Here is a 23,666-nt window from a genome sequence, read left to right as displayed (position 1 = left end):
AGTAAAAAAGGATGACAGGAGTGAAGGTAGGACCGATTAGCGATAAAGGTGGGAAGATGTGCCTCGAGGCTGTGGAAGTGAGCGAGGTCCTCAATGAATACTTCTCTTCGGTATTCACCAATGAGAGGGAACTTGATGATGGTGACGACAATATGAGTGAGGTTGATGTCCTGGAGCATGTAGATATTAAGGGAGAGGAGGTGTTGGAGTTGTTAAAATACATTAGGACAGATAAGTCCCCAGGGCCTGACGGAATATTCCCCAGGCTGCTCCACGAAGCGAGGGAAGAGATTGCTGAGCCTCTGGCTAGGATCTTTATGTCCTCGGTGTCCACGGGAATGGTACTGGAGGATTGGAGGGAGGCGAATGTTGTCCCCTTGTTCAAAAAAGGTGGTAGGGATAGTCCGGGTAATTATAGACCAGTGAGCCTTACGTCTGTGGTGGGAAAGCTGTTGGAAAAGATTCTTAGAGATAGGATCTATGGGCATTTAGAGAATCATGGTCTGATCAGGGACAGTCAGCATGGCTTTGCGAAAGGCAGATCGTGTCTAGCAAGCCTGATAGAGTTCTTTGAGGGGGTGACCAGGCATATAGATCAGGGTAGTGCAGTGGATATGATCTATATGGATTTTAGTAAAGCATTCGACAAGGTTCCACACAGTAGGCTTATTCAGAAAGTCAGAAGGCATGGGATCCAGGGAAGTTTGCCAGGTGGATTCAGAATTGCCTTGCCTGCAGAAGGCAGAGAGTCATGGTGGAGGGAGTACATTCGGATTGGAGGATTATAACAAGTGGTGCCCCACAAGGATCTGTTCTGGGACCTCTACTTCTCGTGATTTTTATTAACGACCTGGATGTGGGGGTAGAAGGGTGGGTTGGCAAGTTTGTAGACGACACAAAGGTTGGTGGTGTTGTAGATAGTGTAGACAATTGTCAAAGATTTCAGAGAGACATTGATAGGATGCAGAAGTGGGCTGAGAAGTGGCAGATGGAGTTCAACCCGGAGAAGTGTGAGGTGGTACACTTTGGAAGGACAAACTCCAAGGCAGAGTACAAAGTAAATGGCAGGATACTTGGTAGTGTGGAGGAGCAGAGGGATCTGGGGATACATGTCCACAGATCCCTGAAAGTTGCCTCACAGGTGGATAGGGTAGTTAAGAAAGCTTATGGGGTGTTAGCTTTCATAAGTCGAGGGATAGAGTTTAAGAGTCGCGATGTAATGATGCAGCTCTATAAAACTCTGGTTCGGCCACACTTGGAGTATTGTGTCCACTTCTGGTCACCTCACTATAGGAAGGATGTGGAAGCATTGGAAAGGGTTCAGAGGAGATTTACCAGGATGCTGCCTGGTTTAGAGAGTATGCATTATGATCAGAGATTAAGGGAACTGGGGCTTTACTCTTTGGAGAGAAGGAGGATGAGAGGAGTCATGATAGAGGTGTACAAGATAATAAGAGAAATAGATAGAGTGGACAGCCAGCACCTCTTCCCCAGGGCACCACTGCTCAATACAAGAGGACCTGGCTTTAAGGTAAGGGGTGGGAAGTTCAAGGGGGATATTAGAGGAAGGGTTTTTACTCAGAGAGTGGTTGGTGCGTGGAATGCACTGCCTGAGTCAGTGGTGGAGGCAGATACACTCGTGAAGTTTAAGAGTCTACTAGGCAGGTATATGGAGGAATTTAAGGTGGGGGCTTATATGGGAGGCAGGGTTTGAGGGTCGGCACAACATTCTGGGCCGAAGGGCCTGTACTGTGCTGTACTATTCGTTCTATGTAATTCCCCCAGATTCTCCCACTCACCTTCATACTAGGGGCAATTTAGTCATTAGATCAGGCACATCTTTGGGATGTGGGGAAAAGCTGGAGCACCTGGAGGAAAACCAGCTGTCACACAGAAAGTGTGCAAACTCCACACAAACAGCATCTGAGGTCAGGATTGAACATGGGAACAGGAGCTGTGAGATTTCTGCTCTACCAATTGTGTCACCATGCTATTATTCCTAATTCAGTTGCAGTAAAATCGCACACACAGTGTTTTGATTACTAGTTGTTAATGGCTACAGAACTGATTATCTATAATATTTTAAAGGTAGGAAGCATACACCTTGCACTGTAACCTGTAACAGTGCAGAATTGCAGAGACCAATCCAGGAAGTAGTGTCTCAGTGAAATTCTCCCTCTGGTTAAAATATTCAAGGGACAGAATAGTGGTATTGTGATTTGGAGGTTTTCGAGTTACTTGATGATAAATACAAAATATGCAGCTCTGCTAGAGGCTGTTCTAAACGGTGTCTGCTCATTGATTACAAATATTCTTGATAATCCAATATGTTCAGATTGTTTGTCAGAAAGATTAGGATGCACGTCAAGGAAAAGGGCAATTGCGGTAGCTCATACATTAATATATTGTACAGCACAGGACAGGATACAATCCACTAACAGCTTGTGGCAGCATGCATTTGAAATCACATTTGGATCGCTGCCAATCCTGATGTGCCTATTATTTCAATTTGCACTATTTTGGAACAAGTAGATCAAACAAAATTTTGCCACATTGGAAAAAGCAATCCAATAATATTAACACCCTTCCTTGTCTTGCTTGATGTATTTGTTTTGAAGGGGAAAAAATCTAGGAAATATTTACATTGCTACAGGAAGTAGTTGTGCATTATACTGAACAAAAGTGTTCCTGTTCTACGGTGCAACTGCTACAGCTTAATGGTTGTAAATGAATGAGAGGCTTTTAGATGCAACTTTCAAATGTTACTGAATTCAATTTTTATGAGACCATATCTCTATACGACTAAAACTCTCATGCTCTGGCTGTCTGTTTGTGACCTCCAATTAGCGCAAACAGTGCATTACAGCGGCACTTTTTTCAGCTCAGTCGAATTAAAATGCCATAACTTACAGAATGCAGGCAAAGTTTAGGGTTATATATTCATATAAAATTGCTTATTCGCCAAAAATCAACAGGCTTGCTTTCACCCAAACTCGATCGGCCATCATGGAAATCAGGACGCGACAGCCCGACGCATGCGCACGGCTAGCCTCAGCAGTGACACCTACCAGAGCAAAAGGGCAGGGCAGCTCTACTTTGAGGGTCACATTCTGCTAATCACCATCAGCATGTGCAGGATTGGGACAGATCTAACTGCCACCCATCAATAAGAGATAATTAAATCTTATTGTAATGACGTACTTCAAGACACCCATAAAGCCCTTTGCTACAGTCAAAGGACAGTGGTGACTATATCACGTCCATTTAGAAGAGCGCCAGCCACATCATCAAGAATAATCAGCATCCTTCGGTGTTACTGCTTCGTATCTTCTATCCAGCATTATGGTAAAAAAAAGGTCAGCGTAATTATGCCGCGTGGAAAGAGAAGGGGGACATTATGGTCAAGAGATGACGCCAAACGTTGTCGGGAAGCGGGAAGGAGAGGGAGAGAACAAGAATCGGATGAGGCCAGGGCCGCACGACTCCAGGATCAAAGAGTCAGGACAAAAAAAGATGAGAGAAGAAGAGACAGAGGAGGAGAGGCATGCACGTCTCCAGGATGAGAGACAAACAACAAACAGCAGAAGAGCTGAAAAGATGGGGGATGAAAGGGCTGTACGTCTCCAGAATGACAAGAACAGGCAAGGCATAGAGGGAGGATAGAGCAGGAGACAAAGGAGCTGAGAAATTCACGTCTCCAGGATCAGAGACAAAGAACAAACAGCAGAAGAGATGAAGAGATGGGGGATGAAAGGACTGCATGTCTCCAGACTGACAACGAGGGGCACAAGGGTGGCAGATAAACCAGAAATAATGCCATTAAAAGTGTCCTTCGTTAAACAAGGAGCAGTTATATTTGCTTTGCTACGCATCATTCTTCTTTAATAAACTGAGGTTTTCTACTTCAGTTTCCAAAGCAAAGCAAAAACCAGTAGCATTCAGGAAAATTTAATGTTCATTCTGGTCACATGAGACTGCACTACCCTTCTCTCAAAGGGTGCCCCAATGGGTCACCCTGTTGTCTATTTAATATTATTAATATCACAATATTTCCAAAACTAGCTCAACATCTTACCTAATTAGACTCTCACTTTGGATATTGGTGAAGTGCAACTGGAGACAGCTGCACTGCAGGGTGAAAGAAGAGTGAGAAAACAATAGTGACAGGGGATTTGATGGAAACAACAAATGCTTTTGTGGCTATAAATGTGAGATGTAATGTCATTTCCCTGATTGCAAGGTCAAGGATGCCTTGGACTGACCTTAGATCATACTGAAGGGAGCAGGTGATCTGCATTGGTGTTGAGCACTGAGAGAGGAAAAGGCATGAATTCATTCAGGCATATTTTTGGGAGGTAGGAAGATGTTAAAAAATAGACTTTAGAATGTATAATTGTAGGAATACATCCATGCTATCTGAAAGTGGAAGTTAGAAATATATTAAGCAAACGATTTAAAAGCACTACATGTAGAGTAGTACAGTCGTATAGTTTAGCATAACTCTTTACAGTGCCTGTGATCTCGCAATCATGATTGGGGTTCAATTCTCACCTGTAGAGTCTGGAAGGAGTTTGTACGTCCACCACATTATCGTGTGGCTTTCCTCCACTTTCTTCCCACATTCCTAAGACATAAGCATGGCAACACTTGCGGGCTACCCTTTGCACAGACCTCGGACTGTGTTGGGCATTAACATAAACGACACACTTCTCTATGTGTTTCAATGTACGTGTGACAAATAGTTAATCTTTATCTTATATTTTACCCACGCATCTGCAGCAAACTGACTGATTTTGTAGGCCAAATATTTCAAATTTGATATGATGTACTGCAATTACCCTTACAGAAGTATGGGTGTAGGGTGACCAAAGCTAGGAAAGAGTATTCCAGGATCCTCCTGGCCAGGAATAAAAAATGAAAAGGAGATGGCATAACATTGTGAACATATTGATTCAGTGGTTAGGATCTTGACTGTGGCCAGACCATAGAATAGAATTTGTGCACTTATTAAGATCAGATTAAGCTTCTTTGTCTGTGTAATGTGTTGCCAGTAGTAAGGCCATTGGACATGCTCAGCATGCCAGACTACACAACAAAAACAAGTAACAGAAAAACAAACTGAGCCAAATTGATGACAAGCGGGAATAATCAATTTTGATGCAGACAGAGAGAGTGAATTACCTAGATTTGGAGAATTCAACATTGAGTCCTGTAGGGTGGTCAGATTGAAGATGAGGTGTTGTTCTTCAAAGTCAGGCTTCAGTGCACAAGGTCACAGAGAGAAAAGTCAGGTGGAAATGAAATGAGGAAGTGAAATGGCGGGCAACCAGAGACTCAGTCACCCAACTGGCATTTGGTTTCTCCGCACTACAGAGAGGGTATGTTTCCACTGGAGAGACTCCAAAGGAGATTTATCAGGATGGGAAGACTTTAGTTAGTGGAGAAAGATTGAAAACACTGAGCTTGTTTTCCCTGGAGAGAAGGAGGCCAAAGGGTAACCTGTTTAGATGCATACATAGGGTGATCAGAATCTTTTTTCCACTGGTAGGGGTATCAAAAACAAAAAGGCCTATGCTTAAGATATAAGCATGGGGGAAATGGAATCAGATAAATCACTAGTTTTAAGAGACACCTAGAAATGTGCTCAAATAGGTAAGGCAAGGAAGAATATGGACCTAGTGCAGGCAAATGGCATTCGTGTAGATGGGCAAATGTGTTGGCATGGATGTAGTGAGCTGAAGGACCATATTTCTGTGGCTTCATGACTCCATTGTAGAGGAATCCATATCGTGAACTCTGAATGTACTGTAGTACACTAGATTGGAAGAGATTCACTGCTTCATGTGTCCTACTGAAGGGTCTCGGTCTGAAACGTTGACTGTTTACTCTTTTCCATAGATGCTGCCTGGCCTGCTGAGTACTCCAGCATTTTGGGTGTGTTGCTTGGATTTCCAGCATCTGCAGATTTTCTCTTGTTCATCTGGAAAGACTGCTTGGGTCCTTGGAGAGAAGAGGAAATGAAATACATGCAACACAGTAAATGCTGGAGGAACTCAGCGGGCCAGGCAGCATCTATGGGAAAAAAAAGAACAGTCAACGTTTCGCGCCGAAACTCTTCGGCAGGACTGCTTGTAATAAGATACGTTTTGTGTTTTCTGCGGTTGACTGGGAAAGCACCGTACGAATGGTAGACGGGCATCTTCAAGGTACTCTCCTTCACCCCCCACATGTCATCGCATTTCTTGCAAGTATAATAAAAAAAATTATATTGCTTCAGAGGATGTATCTGAAATAAATCCAGAAAATATTGGAAACTCTCAGCGGGTCAGGGAAAAGAGAAACATAACTATTGTTTTAGATGAAGGGTCTTCGATCTCAAATATTAACACGGATTCTTTTTCCACAACTGCTACCTGTCCCGTCCAGCTGACCATTTCCAGGTGATAAGTTCTGCACTGTCCGCTACGTGCTGAGAGAACGCTTGCAGGAATCTGGCCCGGTTACAGATCATCTCTGGGAGCAGCAGACTGGAAGGCGAGAGCAGGGTGCCCGCGTCCAGCCCGGAGGCGTGTGTCCAGCAGGCGGGCTGCATTGTGGGATGGGCGGGAGCGGAGGAAGTGGTTGACCAATGATTGAATATGATTGAGGAGAGAGTGCGGACCCCGCGAGCGAGCGCAGACAAGCCGCAGCGCGATCGCTGAACGACTCCGCCGCACTATGCCTTCCCTTCTCCTCTCGGCATGGAGGCAGGCATCGTGAGAGGAAAACACACCAGAAAGACCGGGATCATTCTCTGCCTGATTGCGATTTTTAGCAGCGCCATCGGCCAGAAAGGTGGGTCCTGTATAGAGCCAGCGTCCGTAAAACTCCGGGCTCTTCTCTCGTAGTTTCCAATCAGTGAGGACACAGGGTGGGTTTCTATTGAGTTTTATTTTACTTCACTTAAGTCTATTTTGTGTACTTCCCAAAGTGTTTGGTATTTATGCACTTTTCTTCCCCCCCCCACCCCAGTGAAACAGTGAAGTGTACTTTTTTGGAATAGTTGAGAGATTGAGCAAAAGCTGATGATGGGGGATGGGGCTTTTCTGAACATTTAAAGTGGTAGGATCTGTTTTCTTTTTATGGCCTACAGGCCAGTTTTCCCTTTCTACTTCTCAAGCTTTCTGCTTCAGTCTAGTTTGTAGGCTGCCAACTGGTTAGATAAAAGAAGTGTGTTACATCTGAACGGTGGCGATTTTTAAGGTTTGTGGTCAGCATGTATGAGTTAATAATTTGTCAAAGGTAATGAATGTACAACTTATCTGTACCTACTTTCCTTTTTCTGTGATGTCACAGTCTATACACCAACTCTAGAAAACAGTTTTGAACAAGGTTTCCTGCATTACTGCAGTGATTACGTACATGCAAAATTTTATTGGTTGCAAACTAACAGCATTTTGACACCTTGAAAGAGATATGAAAGGTACCATAAACATGACAACTTTTCATTTGAGATAAGGAAGGGAATGCATTGTTAAACTAAATTACCCCTCAAAACTTCTTTCAACATGCTCCACAGTTAAATATGTCCATTCTGAATACTGTATAATTGTTTCTTGAATCCTGCTACGATCGTGTTTCAGTTTAAATTTTATCCCAGGTACACTTTTGGTGCATTGTTCTGCTGTAGGACTGGAGCAGTTGTCAATAATCAGTAATGTTTATGTCAGCCATCTTGAAAGCATGGTAACATGTATGAGAGAGAAAAAATCTCTGTGTGGGTCTGACATTTAGTTCCTGGATTAACTTTGTAATAAGCAATATGTTAAAAGGATAATATTTTATACTTCGTGATTTTAAGCAGTCTATTAATTTAGCTTGTATATTACTGCTGATTTCCTCCAGCTACCCTGTTCAGTCCAATATGCTAAAGTTCTTGACTCCAGTTCACGAATTTTCATTCCTATATCTGCATGTAACTAGCAGCTGTAACTTGGTCGGTAGTACTGCCACCGTTGAGTCAGAGGGGCATTGGTTCAAATTTCCATTTCAAAAAAGTAAGCACAAAACCTAAAGCTGATTCTCCAGTGCTTTGTATGCCAAAAACTAGGTGCTGGAAATCTGAAATAAAAACACAACTCCTGGAATCTCTCAACAATTCAAACCAAAGTCCTACCTAATAAAGACGAACTCCAATAAAGATACTTGGTCATTATTACTATTTCTGCTGAGCACAGCTGTTGTTCAATTTTCATATAAATGGTGACTGCCTCAAAAATACTTCCTTAGCAGTACGGTGTATAGGGGTGCTGTTAGGTTGTGAAAACATAAAAATATATATATATTTTTTATAGTTTTTCAGTTATTCCGATATCTTCTCTCTGTCCAGGTTCCTTGCAAGTTCATATGTTCTTGCCACACTCCAGCTCCCACTCAGCCGATGGCAGCTGCACTTGGCATTTCTAGGATCTCATCTCCACTTTGGTGCCATCAAGCTGTAGCCCTCTCCTATAAACCAACTCACTAATTCTCAATCCGGCATTGCAGTTAGCTGGATCAGTACAACTGCAGCTTGCTTCTCTGACACACCCGGTAAACACAAGGGATATTGAAGATGCTGGAAATCCCGAGTACACATACAAAATGCTGGAAGAACTCAGCAGTTCAGGCAGCATCTATGGAGAGAAATATGTAGTTGACCTTTTGTGTCGAGACGTCAACTGTTTATTCCTCTCTGTAAGTCCTGCCTGACATGCATGTTGCTTGTTTCAAACCAAAAGAAGCATAACCTCAACTCCTGTGTTTGACCACCTCACACTACAGCAGACATAGATTAATTATTGCAAATCTATAGTAGATTCCATTTTCATTGTATCTGCCATAGTCTACTGCAGTGAAATTAAACTTGTATTTCATATAAACAACAATGGCTCCTACTCCAAAAACTTTTGACACCAACTAATCCTGAGTTGTGTGACTAAATACTTGTTTTATGCAAGTTTGGATTCAGTGGCCAAGAAACTGCAGGAGTCACTAATTTAGAAAACCCTGCCAATTTTACTTGCTGTCATGTCAACTAGTTTATTGCAATTAATTTCACAATTTGAAGTAAATCGCTGACTTATTCCAGAACAGTCTTAAAAGTAAGACTTGTACTGTGCTACAGCTCTTAAGTGGCATAAGGTTAAAAATTTTTAAGGAACTTCTCCTTAAAGTCTGCCCCATAATATTTCTGATCCCCAGCACACTATTTTGAAAGAGCTGAGGGAACAGCTGCATTGCACTTCCTTGTGCACAGTCTTTAAATTGCAGGAATAATTAACACAGTGGCTTAGTGTATTGAAAAGTAGTTAGCTGCATATTGCATATAAACAGTTGTTTTCTAATACATTTAAAAATCTGTATGTGCAGTACATTGGCCCAAATTTTTCTTTAAATGGAGACCAAGTAATGCTTACCATTCAGTTCTCTAGATTTAATCTCCAAGTTATCTCGTCCTGTAGGTTGCAGTTAAAGTAAGATAATTTATTGTCAAATCAGACTCGAAAGAAAAAATGCGGGAATGTGGTGATGGGAATTGGTGAGTTTTGGCAGATGTGTTCATAGCAAAAAAAGTCTTCTGGGGAAGTTAAGTCCTGGCTCACTGTTTCATGTTTCCAAGTTTTAACAGAGAAAGAAAATGTAACATTTTCAAACCAGGAAATACAATAATTCAGAAACACAGGTCACTTGTTTATATTAAACTGATCATAAAGTTGAATTTTTAAGCTAGACAGGAAAACATTGTTAAGATGTTAAGAGAGAGATCAACCTCCTATGAGAATACGGGTGTCCCCTGCTTTTCAAACGTTCGCTTTACGAAACCTCACTGTTACGAAAGACCTACATTAGTACCCTGTTTTCGCTTTGAGAACGTGTTTTCACTGTTACGAAGAAAGGCAGCGCGCATCCTGAGCAGCCGCTCTCCCCTGGATTCGGAACAGCATTGCTTAAACACGTTGCATTGAGCAGCCGTTAGCAAGATGAGTTCTAAGGTGTTGGAAAAGCCTGAAAGAGTTAGTTAGTGTAAAACTAGACATAATTAAGCGTTTTGATCGTGGTGAACGAAGCAAGGACAACGTGAGTTTGGCTTGTGGAAGCTGACGAAGATGATGTTGAAGAGGTTTTGGCATCCCATGATCAAGAACTGATAGATGAAGAGCTAATGCAATTGGAAGAGGAAAGGATAACAATTGAAACCGAATGCAGTAGCGAAAGTGAAGTCGTTCAGGAACTGAACGTGAGGCAACTGCGTGAGATTTTCGGTGCAATGATAAAGTACAACTTTAATTTTGAAAAGGTACGTAGGTTTAGGGGATATTTGCAGGATGTTTTGAGTCCTTACAAAGAACTGTATGATAGAAAAATGCGCGAGGCTCAGCAGTCAAGCAGGCCTTCCACATCAGCCACAGCAGACAACGAACCTCTACCTTTGACATCGAGGCGGGCAGTCATAGGAGAAGATGAGCTGCCTGCCCTGATCAATGATGAGATGACCACCCCAACCCCCGGCCCCCGGACAGATACTGTACCGATTTGCGAAGAATGCAATGGTAGCCGGGAGGCACACAACACATCTTTAAGAAAAAACCTGAAATAAACATGCTAATTAATTACGTGCCTCCTAGCACGTAATTGTCGGCCCAGATCAGTGCTGATGTAATCGGCAATCGCCTTTGATCTGTGCCGACATTTACGTGCCAGGCAGCACCTAATTAATTAGCATGTTTATTTTGGCTTTTTTCTTAAAGATGTGCTGTGTGCCTCCCAGCTACCCCTGCGTGCTTCGCAGCAATGTATTGCTCGGCGGCCTGGAGAGGGGTGGCCACTGCACCACCCCACCCTGCGACGACTCAGTCTAACACACCATCAACAGTCTGCTCGATGTCTTCCCAATTCCCATAAGTGATACTACACTGTACATACATTATTTCTACTTTATATAGGCTGTGTATTTTTACATGTTATTTAGTAGATTTGGCAGTTTCATAGTTTAAAGGTTACTGGAGAGCGCATTTATGGCAACAACGATTGCGTGAGACTTTTGCTATGGAGATCTGTGCAGGCAATCATTGTAGAGAAGTATTTCTGCTTTATTTAGGCTGTGTATTTATCATATCATTCCTGCTTTTACTATATGTTACTGTTATTTTAGGTTGTATGTATTATTTGGCATGATTTGGTAGGTTATTTTTGGGTCTGCGAACGCTCACAAAATTTTCCTATATAAATAAATGGTAATTGCTTCTTCGCTTTGTGACATTTCGGCTTACGAACCGGTTCATAGGAACGCTGTACCTTCGGATGGCAGGGGAAACCTGTATTAATATCATGATATAACACACTGAATTAATTTTAATACATATCAATGGCGGTGAAAGCATTGATACTGTCAAATATTTATTACACATCCCACAAATCGTCTGTTGATGGCATCTAAAAATAGATAAAAGTGGTGTGCGTGCACTAGGCTTAAAAAATATATCAAGCTAAGGTGGCCATCAAGCAAAAGAGTAGGAAAGGTATTTCAAGGCTACCAATGGTAGAGAAGTTGAAATGCCATTTTGAATACTGTAGGTGCATTGCATTGCTAACAATGGAGCATTGCATGTTTTGAAACCACATCCCAAGTATGTTAGGAACCATGCAAATAATATTCCATATCATATGTGTGCAAGATTGCTTCACACATTATTGATTAAGTGTCAGATTGCATATTTGCCATAGATATGCTCTGAATCTGCTAGATTATTCTTTGTTTCGAGGACAAAATCCAATTTTCTATTGAATCTTTATTTAGAATGAAGAGAGTAACTATTATTATTTAGCCTATGAACATGCAGCCTATTGTTGTGAGCTCTCACTGACCACAGAAAAAATGGTGCCTGACAGATCAACATTAATGTTCATTCATCTAATGTCTTGATTTTCATACCATTACGGCATTCAGCTTAAATTCAACATTTTTGGGGGAAATCATGTTCATGCTGAGCCTAACAGGATTTAATTTTTTAAAAAAGCAAAAACTGCAGATGCTGGAAATACTTGGTAGGTCAGACTGCATCTGCATGTGGTGAGAAAAACAGAATGAATGTTTAAGGTCAATAACCTTTCTTCAAAACTGGGAATAGTTGGAGACAAAAACAAATGTTCAAATGTAAAGTGGAGGAGAGAAGCAAAGGGAAGGTGAAAACCAGGAGATGTGATTGAGCAAGAAGAACAAAGGTCAAAACCGCTTTGATAAGAGTTAAATTGTCATAAAGGATGAGAATAGACCTTTTGACCTAAATGTTTGCACTAACCATCAGACACCCAATTACGCTAATCCCAGTTTTTACTCACATTTACTCACATCCCCATCGACTCCTGTTCGGTTCAACTGCCCACAAAGGGCAAGTTACAGCGGTCAGTTAATCCCAGTTTTTACTCTACTCATATCCCCATCGACTCCGGTTCGATTCAACTGCCCACAAAGGGCAAGTTACAGCGGTCAATTAACTAATAGAATAATCTCAAATTACTGGAGGGAAGTGAGGTAGGTGCTAGAAATCCAGAGGTAAAATGTTGGTTCTGCTTGTTGCATGAAATTGGTAAATTGTCTGGCAGAATGTAATATGGCTCCTTTGAACAGCGGTCCCCAACCACCGGGCCGCAGAGCAAGTGCTACCGGGCCATGAGGAAACGATATGAGTCAGCTGCACTTTTCCTCATTCCTTGTCACGCACTGTTAAACTTGAACATAAGGTTGCCAACTGTCCCGTATTTGCCGGGACATCCTGTATATTGGTCTAAATTGGTTTGTCCCGTATTTCCCCCACTAAGGTAAAGCATTCCTATGAAACCTTTCGTGCCGAAATGGCATAAAGCAAAGAAGCAATTACCATTAATTTATATGGGAAAAACTTTTGAGCATTCCCAGACCCAAAAAATAACCTACCAAATCATACCAAATAACACATAAAACTGAAAATAACACTAACATATAGTGAAAGCAGGAATGATATGATAAATACACAGCCTATATAAACTAGAAATAATGTATGTATAGTGTAGTCGGGAAGATGAAGGCAAAACCAATTTGTGGAAAAATAATCGGCATGTATGCACATGCGCACAGCTACACGCACGTCACGCATGCACACACAGGTGTCCGTGCAAGGCTTCATGGTCTTGGTAGTCTTTCCTGGGGTAACGTGTCCCGGGATTTGACTGCTACTTTTGTCCCTTATTTGGAAGTGAGAAAGTTGGCAACCCTAACTGTAAAAGACATGTTGAGGTGAGTTTAACCCTACTTGAACACCTCCCCCCCCCCCCCCCAAGTCGGCCGGTCTGCAATAATATTGTCAATAGTCTTGGTTTGTCCTGTGTTTTGTGATATCACACCGGAGGAAATAATGTATCATTTCTTATTACATGCATTACTAAATGACAATAAAAGAGGACTACGTGTCTTCATAATCTAAAAAAAGTATGGTTCAGAGATTCCTGATATTGAAGATCTGATCGAAATAATATCTTTCCAGATATGAGCACAGACTCAAACTTAAATCATTTAAAGGGAACAAAGTTTTTCAAAGTTCAAAGTAACCTTTATTATCAGAGTCACCACATACAACACTGAGATTCATTTTTCTGCGGGCATACTTAGCAGATTTATAGAATAGTAACGATAACAGGATCAATGTAAGATCAACCAGAAGACAACATTCTGCAAATGCAAATATAAATAAATAGCAATAAATAACATGAGCATAAAATAACGAGTTAAAGAGTCCTTATTATGATATCATTGGTTGTGGCAATATCTCAATGGATGGGCAAGTGAATGTCGTTATTCCCTTTGTTCAAGAGCCTGATGGTTGAGGGGTAGTAACTGTTCTTGAACCTGGTGGTGCGAGTCCTGAGGTACTTGTGCCTTCTACTTGATGACAGCAATGAGGAAAGAACATGGCCTGGGTGGTGAGGATCTCTGATGATGGGTGATGCTTTCCTACAACAGTATTTTGTATAGATGTGCTCAATGGTAGGGAGAGCTTTACCTGTAATGTACTTGGCCAAAACCACTAGGATTTTGCATTCAAAGTCATTGGCGTTTCTGTACCAGGCCACGTTATATTAAAGAAAATCATGAGTGAAGCCATATCCTGAAATTCCATTCAATATTCATTGGTAATATTAGGCTATGGGAAACACAGGTTAGGCAACAATGATAAATTAATAAGTTGAAGAGATGCGGTACATCTGTTTCAACTACTTGTAGAGGTCAGTGAGGAAAAGCATGAAAAAATGGCAGGCAGAAACAGATTTAAGCAAGAAGAAAGCATGTTATCTAAAGTCATTGGAGGAAAGTAGAATTAGAGCAAGGAAGAGGAATGCACACAGTGTTAGTGATCCACATTATTTCTTTAGACTTGGAAGAGCAGGTCAGTAATGATGAAACTTTTCTGCCTAGCTCTTCTGTGGCTGGACTGCCAGTAGATATTGGACTAGTAACTTGTCTGCCTCTGAAGCTGTCTGCCATTGCTGCTTTGTTATTCAATGTTCTAATACTCTCCTGGCTGATCATCTACCTTCCCCCCCCCCCCCCCAGTAATCCACGTGTCCACGTGTAAATGCCTGCTCGATCACTTCAAATCTCCATCGCATGACCATTGTATGTTGCTTTGCTTTCTTCCCTCAGTTTTAAAATTCATATCCTCTGTTCAAGTCTCGAATCATGTTCACCTCTCTCCCAAGACTAGTTGAACCCTACGACCTTTGTAATTACAGACATTTTATGTGTCCCCAATTTCCTTTGCTTCATCATTCATGGTTAATGCTTCAACTGCCAATCCCTAAACTTCAAAAACCTCTTCCTTAATATCTTTTATGTTACTTTTAAAACGTTCCTTTTCAACCACTCTTTTAGAGAAATATATTTTCATGTTTCATGTTAGCCACTTTTGTTCAGTATCGCTTGTAACAGGCTCCTTGAAACTTGCTACTATATAAAGTATGGTATTTTGCAGTTGTTTAATCATGATTAAAATGCAAACTATCTGTTTTGTAACCCAGCCAACTTTTCCATTCATTCAGTGGGATTTCTGGGGTGGGGTGGTGAAATACACCTACAATAAGTATCACGGTCCAAAAACACCAGTCTTAGGAGAAAACATAGCATAGATTTGCTTATGTGTGTGGCCGCAAGAAAACAAATCTTAGGGTTGTGTATGGTGACATATACCTACTTTGATAATATATTTACTTTGACTATGACTATTGTAATTCTAAGATGACAGTAATTTTTTTTGCTTCAGGTTAGACAGATGCTTAGCTCTTTCAAGTATCATATGGGCTACATTTGGAATTTGGGCAGGAATAGGTATCTGCCTTAAACATCGTTCTAACTGGCTCAAACACAGTTACAATAAGATATAGAAGCAGAATTAGGCCATTTGGTCCATCGAGCCTGCTCCACCATTTCATCATGGCTGATCATTTTCCCTCTCAGCCCCAATTTCCTCATATTAAAGTCTTTATACGAAATAGTGAAGCAACTTATTAAACAGCACATGGCATTTTATTAAATGTGTTATTGCATTCAAAGGGATAGTTTGTAGCTGCCATCTTTTATAAAGAGCTACCTGTTCAGCTCGTGGGAACAGACACATTATTCGTTTGTCTTCAGAGAAACAGCACCAGAATTGACATTGCTTGAAAACACTAGCACTTCCTAAAAAGGTTCCTGACAAAGAACAATCCAACCAAGACCTCAGCAGTGGAACAGGCGGGAGAAGTTACTTCGAACTCAACGGCTGTGAAGGCGGATGAAGGCTGCAACAAATCCATCAGCTCCGATCGTCGTGGTTTCCATGCCACTGGAATCATTTGGTTGATTTGTGAAGTATCGTGTGCTCCTTGGAGTACAACATCAAGTACACGCTAAACAAATACACGCACAGGCGTCTTCACTCTGTGGGCCACTTCTTCAGAACGAAGACCATCATCCTCGACCTCGAGGGATAGCCACGATGACGACGACTTCCTGAAGTATTAAGCACCCTTGTGCTAAGTTTTTATCATGCAGCTGACATGAAGTAATTATTTGAGGAGGCTATCAGTGAAGGCAGTTACAGGACATGACTGTTCCTTGAACAGCAGATTGAGTCTGCGTGCCCTGGAGCATGGGATGTTTCTCTTTGGCTTGTGGTGATTTGTTCTTCACAGCCAACAACTGAACAAAGTGATGCTCCAGGCTGCTCCAGGGAACCCTCATTGAAAGTTTGCACTGTCCTGGAAGTGGACGAGCTCACCTATCTTGAGACTAAATTTTCATGTGCAGTTTACATAAATCAGTCACAGGACTGATAAAGCCAATGTGGATATCAACAGACAATGGGCTAGTTTGTGGAAATGTGATGGAATCAGATAACTAGCAACACTGAAAGTCTACAAAACTGTTTCATTGTTAGGACGTACAAAAGTAAAATCTGAATCGTGAACAGATGCCACACTTCAAATATTAATTACTTCCGCACGGGCGCCCTGAGGAATCTAATGAGGATAAAGCATTTGAATTCTGATTTTGATAGATCAGCATGCTATGTCACTGGGATCACAAGTTACTAACTGCCAAAATAAAATGAAGGAAAGCTTCATTAGGGCAGTCAAAAGAAATGCTTCATGGACTCCCCATTTATAAAAAAATCATCTTTGAATTATATCAACATTGACTGCAAAGTTGAGAGATGTGGCAGTGACGGTGGGAGGTGGGGGGGAGGGAAGGGAGAGGGGAGTAAAATTGCTCATAATAATTTCCTTTGGCAAAGCCTTAGCCACACTGAATGTAGAAGGAGAGTTGCTGAGGCTGTGCAGATGCAAAATTAGCACAGATTTGTGCAATGCCTTTGTTTATTCTGTGAATCATGCAACCAAAATCTACATTTCTTGCTTAATAATTCATAAGTGGTTCAAAGTACAAATTGGCCTGATCATCATGTCATCCTTTAGGGCAAGCAAAAGCAAATTTTATATGATTGACTTCATGCAATGAAAATATTTCATTGTTTGATCAGTGATCTTAGAAAAGACAGTGAAATAAATCATCAAGATTATATGTACTGTTGGATTTGCATATGTCAATTTTCTAAATAGTATTAGGCTTGTTAAATGAAGATACTTAGTGATGATCTAAGGTCCAACTAGTTTTCTTCTGACATTCTGGTAACATGGCAACAATAATGGGGGTAGAGGTTTAAATCATTTAGCAGTCTATCTTTATTAAGGCAACTACAACACACAAATGCTAAGAGGAAAACTGTATGTAGCACTATCGTATGTTGTTCCTTGTGTGCGTACCATATTTACAAAAGCAAGTTATATTATTCCTTAATGTTCCATGGAATTATCAAACAGAGCAAAATTACCCTAATCTGCAAAAGCTTGGTAGCTCTTATAGAAAAGGCAGTTAAGTAGAGAGGAGAAGCCAAGTCTACATGGAGCTCAATTGGAAAGCAGCCAGAATCAAAAGAACACAGATGTTCCAGAGAGTTATGGACATAGAGTCTGCCGAGCATGGCAAGAGACAGAGGGATTAGAAAACACAAATGAAATAATGGAAATCATTTAGCTGACAAGTAATGTACATTGATGACCACAAGGTCTTGTTTAATGTGTCATAACTAGGTGCCTTTTCTGGTTGGCTGCCAGTGACTAATGGTGTTCCTTGGGTCAGTATTGGAACTGCTACTTTTCACATTGTTTGTCAGTGATTTGGATAATGGAATTGATGGCTCTGTAGCAAAGTTTGCGGATGATACAAAGATAGGTGGAGGGGTAAGTAGTGCTGAGGAAGTAATGTGGTTGCAATAGGACGTAGACAAATTGGAAGAATGGGCAAAAAAATTGCAGATGGAGTACTGTGTTGGGAAACGTATGATAATGCATTTTAGTAAAATGAACAATAGTGTGGACTATTATCTAAATGGAGAGAAGTTTCAAACATCAGAGGTGCAGAGGGACTTAGGAGTCCTCATACAAGACTCCCAGAAGGTTAATTTACAGGTTGAGTCTGTGGTAAAGAAAGCAAATGCAATGTTGTCATTTATTTCAAGGGAAATAGAATATAAAAGCAAGAAGATAATGTTGAGCTTTTATAAATAGACACTAGTCAGGCCGTACTTAGAGTATTGTCAACAGCTTTGGACCCCATATCTCAGAAAGGAAGTGTTGTCATCGGAGAGAGTCCAGAGGAGGTTCACAGGGATGATTCCAGGAATGAAGGGGTTAACATATGAGGAATGTTTGGCAGTTTTGGGCCTGTACTAACTGGAATTTTAAAGGATGCATGAGAATCTCATTCAAACCTTCCAAATGTTGAAAGGACTAGATAGGGTGGATGTTTCCAATGGCGGGGGTATCCAGAACTAGAGGGCACAGCCTCAAAATTGAGTGGTGACCCTTAAGAACAGAGGTAAGGAGGTTTTTTTTAGTCAGAGAGTAATAAATCTGTGGCATTCTCTGCCACAGACTGTGGTGGAGGCCAAGTCCGTGCGTATACTTAAGGTGGAAGTTGATCATTTCCTGATCGGTCAGGGCATCAAAGGATATGGCAAGAAGGCAGCTGTACGGGGTTGAGAGAGATCCAGGATCTGCCGCGATGGAATGGCGGAGTAGACTCGACGGGATGAATGGCCTAATGCTGCTCCTTTGTCTTATGGTCTAATAGTTCAAAGTACAAATTGGCTTGATGACAGTCAGGGCAAATAAAAGCAAATTCTATTTGATTGCTATCATGCAATGTAAATGTTTCATTGTTTGGGTTGGTGATCAGATTCTTGTACAGATTGCTCATATGCAGTTGTACCTCATCATAGTCCTTACACTTCATTTGCATGTCTGTACTGCTCGTCCTCTGTCGTTGCAACACCAGAATCTGATTCTGCATTCTGATTGCAGCAGAAAATATTCCGGATGGAGCAGGAACAAAGTTCTTCATGGTATCTCAGTACACGGGACAATTCGAAACCAATGCTATAAATACAGCCAATAGGCCACTTGAAAATATTTTCCAATTGAATTACTAATAACCACTTCCACCATCTTACTGCCGGGTCACTCCCATAACTTGCATTATTGCACACTTTATTATTACATCCCCAGATTCATGTAGAATTTACCCCTTTCAAATCATTGTGCTCTAGTCCTTTGGTTGATGATGTGAAATAGCTGTATCTCATATTGTCTAACCCTGACGACTTAAAAACAGCATTTATCACATCTGTCAACCTAATTAATCCACAGAGTATAATTCATTGATCACTGTGTCTTTCCAGTAGCTCATATGCCTTTTCAGTAGCTGCAATATCACTTTAATCTATCAGTGAGATGAATACTACAGTATTCCAAATAATGTTGTACCAATGATTTACCAACTAGCAGCATGCTCTTACTATTTTCACTTAGAATGACTTTTTAATGCATCTCAGAAACAGATACGTTATGCTCACCACGACTGAGACTTTTGTAACATGAACTTCAGTTTATCACAAATGAGCACACTCATGCACATTCTTTAAATATTACGTCCCTCTGATCTTTATGGCCTCATTTAAATCTGGCATTTGTCGACAGTGACCATCTATACGTCAGCCCAGTCGACATGTTTATACTGATTCACTTGCAGCTTATTCTTTTAAGCTCTGCAGCCCGGTGTCTGCATCTGAATGGAATTCCCTGGGAGCCAGCTCCCATGCAGACAGCTCTATCATCCCCACCATCATTCACTGCTGACTGGGTACAAAAGTAATTGTTGCCTGTGTGCTGTTGCCTTTCTTTCATATTTTATCCATTCTGGTACAGGAAAGGCTATAATTTGGTGCAAGAATGAACTGTCGATTTTGTAAATACATATGGTGATGCTGCTTATTTATAAGGTAGTGTCATTTTAGCTAGTGTCTGTAAGCAACACTCTCAAGTCCCATAAGATTTCAGCAGGTTTTTTATTTTTTTTTCAATGTGGAGTCACTGTAAAGGCCATCAGATTTTGTTGATCAATAATGGTCCTTGAGTTGGTGCTGTACTGCTGAATCAGAATTGGATTTATTATCACTGTACGACATGAAATTTGTTGTTTTGCGGCAGCCAGAAATTTCATGGTGGAGGGAAAGAGATTCTTTCTGACTCATTGAGTGTGTGTCTTCAGGCTCCTGTACCTCCTCCCTGTTGAAAGTGGTGAGAAGAGGACATGTCCAGGATGGCGAGGGTGCTTAGTGGTGGGTGCCACCTTCCATCAGCAATGGGATGGGCAATGCATCCTTGAAGTGCTCTGTGTTGATTGACAACAAGATGTCATAACTGATCTGTGTTTACTGTGGTCTCCCATTGAGGATGTCGAGCTCTAGCTGCAGTAGACTATGCAAAGGTCCAGTTTTTGAAGCTTGGTGATTGGGGTAGAATTTGTTTGGTCCATGCGGGAGGATTTCTTAAATCAATATGTAGAGAGTCCAACAGAGGAGGAGTTGTAAAGGATCTGGTGTTAGGTAATGAGCCTGGCTGTGTGATTGACCTTTCAGTGGGAGAACAATTAGGGAACAGTGATCACATCTCCTTAAGTTTTAAGATCGGTATAGATCAGGATAAGTACAGACCTTGCAGGAGAGTATTAGATTGGAACAAGGAAAATTACGAGATATTAGGCAGGAACTATTGAGAATCAATGGTAACAGCTGTTTTTAAGCAAGTCCACCTCTGACATATGGAGAGTATTTGATGGTCAACTGCACGGAGTACCAGACTGGTAGGTTCCAGTACAAAGGAAGGACAAGGATGGCTAGGTCAGGATCATGGATGCCAAGAGAGTGAGAAGAAAAATGGAACATCTGCAAAGTTTAGGAAGCTAAAATCAAGCAGAGCCCGTGATAATGGTAAAGAAACTCTTGATTACCACAGTACCAGATCTCAGCACATTGCGAATTTCCCAATCCATTCAGGACATCTAATTTGGGACACACTCATCCATGGAGGTCTTGAAGAAGTTGGTGATATTAACGGAATTAATATTGAGATCGGAGGGCGAATCCATGAATATGGTCCAGTCCATTGATTCAAAGCATATTGGATGCTTCTGCAACTCTCTTAACCAAACCTTCACAGTCCTCATGACCAGTGCTGTGGTTTTCAATCTCTGCCTATGTTTCTGGGGACAGACTTGTCTATTGATATCTTTTATAAACCTACTGACTCTCATAGCTATCATGACTCTTCTAATATATGTTCTCGTTTAATATTTGTATATCTGTACACCTGTAATGCTACTGTGACACTATTATTTCCTTTGGAATCAATAAAGTAATCTGTCTATCTATACCTCTTCCAACCCTGCTACTGGTAAAAATGCCATTTCTTTTTCTCAGTTTCTCCATTTCCGCTGCATCTGTTCTCAGAACTTCTGATATGTCATCCTTCATCATAGAACAGGATTTCCCTCCATCTATCATCGATGCTGCTCTCACCCACATCTCTCTCTCCCACACATCCACCATCACTCTATCTTCCTGCCACCATAATAGGGTAGTTCTTCCAGCTGAGGTGACACTTCACCTGTGAGTCAGCTGGGGTGATGCACTGCATCCGGTGCTCCCAGTGCGGCCTTCTATATATTGGTGAGACCTGGCGCAGACTGGGAGACCGTTTCGCTGAACACCTACGCTCTGTCCGCCAGAGAAAGCAGGATCTCCCAGTGGCCACACATTTTAATTCCACGTCCCATTCCTTTTCTGATATGTCTATCCACGGCCTCCTCTACTGTCAAGATGAAGCCACACTTGGGTTGGGGGAACAACACCTTATATTCCGTCTGGGTAGCCTCCAACCTGATGGCATGAACGAACATTGATTTCCCTAACTTCCGTTAATGCCCCTCCTCCCCCTTGTGCCTCATCCGTTATTACTTATTTATTTATTATATATTCTTTTTCTCTCTCTCCTTTTTCTCCCTCTGTCCCTCTCACTATACTCGTTGTCCATCCTCTGGGCTTCACCCCTTCTCCTTTCTTTCTCCCTAGGCCTCCCGTCCCATGATCCTCTCATATCCCTTTTGCCAATCAACTGTCCGGCTCTTGGCTCTATCCCTTCCCCTCCTGTCTTCTTCTATCATTTTGGATCTCCCCCTCCCCTCCCACTTTCAAATCTCTTACTAGCTCTTCTTTCAGTTGGTCCTGATGAAGGGTCTCCGCCCAAAACGTCGACTGTACCTCTTCCTGTAGATACTGCCTGGCCTGCTCCGTTCACCAGCAACTTTTATGTGTGTTGCTAATAGCGACAAAGTTCCCTTTGTTCTTACCTAGCACTCCATGAGCCTCTGCATCCAGCACATCATTGCCCATAACTTCAGACACCTTTAACAAGATTCTCCCACTAAAAGCACCTACCTCCACCCCTTCCCTCCCTCCCCCCCCCCCACACTCGCCACTTTCACAGGGATTGCTCTCTATGTAACCCTATGAATACTTGTCCCTCTCCACTGATTTCCTTTGTGGAATTTATCCCTGCAAGTAGGACAAGTGCTGTACCTGCCGCTTCTCCTCCACCTTCATCACCATTCAGGTTTCAAATAGTCCTTTCATGTGAGGAAACATTTCACCTGCAAGTCTGTCAGGGTCATCTCCTCTATCCTGCACTCCCGGTGCGGTTTCCTCTGCAGCACTGAGATCTTACATAGTTTGGAGGACTCCTTTGCCAAGCACCTTTGCTCTGACAGGCAGGATTTCCCAGTAGCCTTCCTATTCTGACATGTATGCCCATGGCGTTCTCTACTTCCAAGAAGAGGCCACTTCTCAGTTTGACGGAGCAACACCTCGTATTCTGTCTGAGCAGCCTCCAACCTGATGAACAGCGATTTCTCTAATTTCTAGTAATTTTACCTCCCTCTCCTCTCATTTTCCAGTCTCCATTTTGGGTCCCCTCTTACCCCTTCTCTTTTCATCTGCCAATCACCTTACTCTGGCGTCCCTCCTCCTTCCCTTTCTTCAATGGTCCACTTTCCTCTCCTATCAGTCCTCCTCCACCTTTCACCTCCCAGCTTCTCGCCTCATCCCCTTCCCCACCCATTCACCTTCCCCCTTACCTGGTTTCACCTATCACTTACCAGGTTGTATTACTTCCCCTCCCCCAAACTTCATATTCTGGCTTCTTCTCCCTCCCTTCCTTTCTGGCCTCAATGAAAGATCTCGGCCTGAAATGCAGACTCTCCTGAGATGCTGCCTGACCTGCTGAGTTCTTCCAGCAGTTTGTGTGCGTTGTTTTTCTTAGTTTGTCTCAGTATGCTTTTGTAGCATAAGAAATTTACATTATGTCCCACCGAGAGGGGACTTTTTACGTGATATTGACAGATGAATCAAGAGAATGTACCCAAAGCGAAACTGGGGGTAAACCTTCAGGGAAGAGTGCTATCACTGAGCAAGAGTGACAAATGCACTTGGTGCTATGAAAGGATATGTCAGCATCTGTTTCACTGCATGATGCTGAGAATTTCTTGTGATGCTGTGTTACATTCATCACTCTCCCACTGATAACCTACAAATCTGACAAAACATTAATCTACTGAGGTAGCTTTTACTGCATGATGTGTTGATTTCCTATATTTTGCAATTTGATTGTTAGAACATTTA

General features: G+C 41.8%; 1 protein-coding gene across 2 annotated transcripts in view; it reads left to right on the top strand.

Moving 5' to 3' along the window:
- Window positions 1-6,619: 6,619 nt before the first annotated feature.
- The window catches only part of dcbld2 (discoidin, CUB and LCCL domain containing 2), a 115,164-nt gene continuing 98,117 nt past the window's right edge, over window positions 6,620-23,666 (top strand). For both annotated transcript variants that reach the window (XM_063050526.1, XM_063050525.1), the window contains exon 1: window positions 6,620-6,834. In XM_063050526.1, coding sequence (XP_062906596.1) covers window positions 6,741-6,834 — 94 coding nt within the window. In that variant the 5' untranslated portion in view covers window positions 6,620-6,740. The remainder of the gene's footprint in view (window positions 6,835-23,666) is intronic.

The sequence above is a fragment of the Mobula hypostoma genome, chromosome 6, assembly GCF_963921235.1.
Source record: "Mobula hypostoma chromosome 6, sMobHyp1.1, whole genome shotgun sequence".
Classification (NCBI taxonomy): domain Eukaryota; kingdom Metazoa; phylum Chordata; class Chondrichthyes; order Myliobatiformes; family Myliobatidae; genus Mobula; species Mobula hypostoma.
This window is presented reverse-complemented; position numbering and strand designations above follow the sequence as displayed.